The following is a 4,634-nucleotide window of genomic DNA, read 5'->3' as shown; positions in this document are numbered from 1 at the left end:
GAAGCCACTGGTGTCTCACATTGCAACCTAGTCGACCAAAATCGCGATCAAAGTCACTAGTGCGCGCGCCCCCAAGAGGGAGGCGTCTGCCACCGCAAAATCAACCGCGTGTTAAGGTCAACATGGTTCTGCTGCACTTGTCGGCCGGGACAGACACGTGGTGCCTCTGGCTGAGACAGCAGGCCAACTAGATGGCGGAAACCTTTTCGAGTGTATGCCAGCCAAGGCCGTTTAACGCCGAACAACTGGTCACTGTCAGCGAAAGTCAATACCGTTATTGCCCCCTCCCCCGTCGACTTTCCTGAAGTACTCACCCGTTGATAGAAATCGTAATGAATTAAGACCCCAGGGTTTGATGATTGATAGGTGTGTGGGCTGTCTTTCATTTTGACACACAGACAAATGTTATAATAAACATGGATATATCCGCCTTCTTTCATTTATCTTTCCATTCCCACAACAATATACATAAAGAAATGGCATATTTTGGACATAGTTTGAATGGTGATTAATCATGATTAATTCATTTTTAAGCTGTGATTAATCTGATTAAAAATTGTAATCGTTTCACAGCCCTAAATATAATGCAACAGTAATTGTGTGTCCCAAAAGCAATTTTTTACGCAATACGATTACATGCAAAGAGATCAGAGCTGCCACCAATTACGCTGTTATTCAATAAAAAAAAAAGTGATTGTAAATGCTGTGAGCACCTTTCATCCATTATAACCATTAAACGTAACACCATTGCAGTCCTTGTGCATATTCAAGTTATTTTGAGTCACACTGCAGTTAACCTGATAGCTGTGCAAAGTACCACAGAGTAGGTCACAAATTATTCTTCAGCCAAGTAACGCAATTTCATAGATAAATATCATACAAATAATAATATAAAATACAAGAATCAGTGTATGTCGGAGGAACAGCTAAAACGACTTAAAATTAAATATAATATGATATGAGTATTATGTAAGTGGAACTGATTTAACTGGTTACTGGTTTATAATCTCAATATAATAGTCTGAAGCTATAACATTATTTTTTGATATTTGAAAGGACATCATTTATTTAAGCTGTGACCCACCTTCACCAGCAGCTCTCGGCTGAGGGAGTAGTTGTTGTCGTCTGAGAAGATCTCGGACAGCTCGCGGAAGGTGCGGAAACTCTCCCTGTGAACAGACGCAGAGGTGAGGGCACAAAAAACCAGCCCCTCTGCCTTCAGCAATATTCAATCTGTGCATATACACAACAGTGTACTGATGGTAACCTACCGTGATACTTCCTCCCAGGTCCTCTTCAGGCGGTGGATGGCGTTGCACTGCAGGGCGGAGAGGATGGCTCGCAACGAGGAGAAGTTCTTCAATATCCGACACTCCTGAACACAACGTAAACAATCATCCAGTCAGAAACGGAGAAGACGAAATTGTGCTGCAACTGTTGATATAATACGGCTTAGTGGAATACTCAATTCTTATTGGTCAATTTGGACATTCAGCAGTCTGCTTAAAAAAAGGACGCTCTGATTAAGAAACTATGTGTAGTGATATCAATCCGAAGAAAGAAGTCTAATTTAAAGTCAACTAGGCAAAAAAAAAACTGAATAAGAGTTTGAGTATTCATTTTCCTATTTGTGAAAAGCATGAAACGTAGTGATGTTACGTATTGCGCCGAGGCTTCGGAGCGTGTGTCGAGTAATCCCCGAAGCTTTTTGTGAAGCTTGTATCGAGGCTTGTATCGTTTTGGGCCAGTGACGTCAACGATGACAAACGAAGCCTCGCTGCCTGTCGTTACCACGTGACTGCTTCGGGAAGCGATTCAGATCGGTTGAACCACAACGCTCATATTACCCATGGATGTATAATAAGAACGATATTACGCCTCCTGTACCCGGGCCCGGTGACACGATGGAATTAAGAGAGTTCAGACCCTCACTTATATAGAGGTCTGAACAAATCTGCCTGTTTTACACACTTTGACCAACAGGGGGGTTTGTGTTCAAATCGGTTCAAATGAAGCCTCATGAGATGAACCCTTTTGTGAACCAATTGGCTGGAAAGCTTCAACGCTTCCTAAGGCTTCATCTCGCCATCACTAATGAAACGCAAACAAAAAGAAAAACAAGAACAAGAAAAACATCGCAAGAGAGGGAAAAAGGTTAAAAGTCTGGGAAAGCTTGCAGAAGAAAAACAGACAGGAAGTAAACACTAACGGGAACAGCAGAAGAAGACAGACAGGAAGTAAATTCAAAAGGAAACAGCAGAAGAAGACAGGAAGTAAACAAAAAGAGATCAGCTAAAGAACACATAAAGGAAGTAAACATTAAAAGGGAACAGCATAGGAAGACAGACAGGAAGTAAACACTAACAGAAACAAATTAGCCTGACTTATAGCATATTATGATTTTACCTTACATGTTTTAATAAACTGAGTCTTTCAAAAGGCTCAAATATCTCTTTTCAAATTTCCGAGTGCCGATGAACCTCACCCGAGCCACGTCTATCCACCGCTCCAGCAACCGCGCTCTCTGGTTGGGCTTCAGCACGGGGTTGCTCAGGCAGGTGGTGATGACACAGTTGGTGACGGAGTTGAACTGGGCCACAGTGGCTCTGATGGTGGGGGCCAGGTGCTCCTTGCCTTTCTTGTCCCGCTGAGACCAGATCCCCCCCAGACAGTGGTAGGAAACCACCTTCTTAAACAGGTCCTGGACATAGAGTGGATTGGATTATTAGTCAGAATGTAACAGTAGTTGCTTGAGATGAAATGATAACATGAAAATGTATAATGTGGCTCTGGAGAAAATCTGGGCAACATTGGAGAGGATTTCTAAAAGATGTAGCAAAGGGACGCCTTACAAAAAGAACCGGAGCCCAGTCTTCTTCGGGCCGGCTCTGTTGTAATCAACAGCCAAACTACCCAAAAGAAGTGGGAGTGTAACATAGTGATGTCATTACGTTACAGAAGTAAACACAGGAGTCCAATGCAGGTGTTTCATGCAGGGGGGGGGGGGTTGGATTTTAGCCTTTGCAGGCCATTTACATACAGCATGGGTGTCCACCTACGGCCCGGGGGCCAAATGCGGCCTGCAGACTATTTTGAATAGCCCTCAGCAATTTCTAAAAGTATAATGACTTAAGTATAATAAACTTCTGCTTGTCTTATATTGTATGTCTTGAATATATATGTTAAAATATATTACACAGTATTCATGTGTTATTAAGCCCAATTTTCAAATAAATTCAGTCAATTAAAGTTGAAAACATGTTATAACAGATATAAGTTGATAAGAAAAAAGCCCAATAACAAATTTAGATTTTTCCAATTTATAACTGAGCTTATGAGGTAGTATACCCCTAGTGAGTGGCCCAGCCCTTCGTATATTTTTCTGTATGTGGCCCTCGGTGAAAAAAGATTGGACACCCCTGACATACAGGAAACGGAAATCCCCCAAAAACTTGACTACATCAGTTCATTGTCCCTACAAGGACTTAATAATACATGAAACAATCACCAGTTACAGAAAATACTTGACTGAAAAGCAACTGTAGAGGAAGATCTGTTGATAAGGGGAAGGGCAAGGTCCTCACCGCGTCCATGAGCGTGAACTGCTCTGCCACCATAATGGGGTCAAAGCACAGGAAGCTGAAAGCAGGAAGCTCATCCTCGAAGCCGCTCTCTTCCTGCGTAGCAAAAGGGCAGCCGATGTGTTCCCCTGAAGAGATACAAAATATTGGATTATTTTTCAACAACAGTGCCTCAACCTGAGCTCAACACAAACACAGTCCCTGGACTTCTTCTGCTTCTCATCATCTCTGTGACCTTCATGTTTGTTTTATCTCCGCAGGATGTGGACATTTCACTCAATTTCATGTGACTGCCAGGTGGTCCTTATCACTTTATTATTATTGTTCTTGTAACTTGTACAACCAAACTGTTCTTTACAGCAACAAGTATTACAGCATGTGAACTGACAAGGTGTCTACAGCTCCACGGAATGTTAAGCTGTCCATGAGGAACTGATTCATCTAAAAAAGAAAAAAACAACAGTGCATGCATACAGTGGTGTAATACAGTGAAATATAAGTATTCAAGTACTATACTTAAAGGTCCCATGTCATGCTTTTCCGGTTATTACCTGTCCCCTTGTGTGTTATGAAGGTTTTTATGCATGTAAACGGTCTGCAGAGTCAAAACCCTCAAAGTACACCCTGTAGCAAGTAAAACTCTAACACAGAAAATACCTCCCCAAAACACCTCGTTGGAGATACGTCACTGTCCATTGATTCTTCCGGGTAACTCATGATGTCATGCGTTACCCGAAACCAAATGGACCAATCCGTGGAGCCGTTATGTTACGTCCACGGAGCCGTTACGTTAAGCCCCCGCTGATTGGTCCAAATTGACCAATCCACGGACTTCCTCATACACACACTCAGTGCATGCAGCTCTGCTGATCTCTCTTCCCTGGCTGCAGGCTGATAACAGACAGTTGGGATTGCGGCGAAATTCTCTCTGCAGACCCATTCTCACAGCGTTTATCAACCTTTTTCTTACTCAATATCAAGCCACACTTATTGTTTTTACTTCGGCTGTGACTTTGTGTGTGCTTCTAGGGATGAGTTTGGCTGTTTGGTCGC

General features: G+C 42.5%; 2 protein-coding genes and 1 long non-coding RNA gene across 4 annotated transcripts in view; 1 reads left to right on the top strand and 2 right to left on the bottom strand.

Moving 5' to 3' along the window:
• Window positions 1-667, top strand: part of LOC104955345 (uncharacterized) — a 15,459-nt gene extending 14,792 nt beyond the window's left edge. Inside the window, exon 3 of the long non-coding RNA XR_799452.1 lies at window positions 654-667. This is a non-coding gene — a long non-coding RNA (uncharacterized lncRNA). The remainder of the gene's footprint in view (window positions 1-653) is intronic.
• Window positions 1-4,634, bottom strand: part of LOC104955348 (ral guanine nucleotide dissociation stimulator-like) — a 111,084-nt gene that overhangs the window by 68,072 nt on the left and 38,378 nt on the right. The window contains 4 exon segments of the mRNA XM_010782670.1: window positions 1,085-1,169; window positions 1,272-1,375; window positions 2,486-2,701; window positions 3,585-3,709. Coding sequence (XP_010780972.1) covers window positions 1,085-1,169; window positions 1,272-1,375; window positions 2,486-2,701; window positions 3,585-3,709 — 530 coding nt within the window.
• The window catches only part of lipeb (lipase, hormone-sensitive b), a 98,439-nt gene that overhangs the window by 77,397 nt on the left and 16,408 nt on the right, over window positions 1-4,634 (bottom strand). The window lies entirely within an intron of this gene.

Source organism: Notothenia coriiceps, unplaced genomic scaffold (assembly GCF_000735185.1).
Source record: "Notothenia coriiceps isolate Sejong01 unplaced genomic scaffold, NC01 NC01_scaffold00024667, whole genome shotgun sequence".
Lineage (NCBI taxonomy): Eukaryota > Metazoa > Chordata > Actinopteri > Perciformes > Nototheniidae > Notothenia > Notothenia coriiceps.
This window is presented reverse-complemented; position numbering and strand designations above follow the sequence as displayed.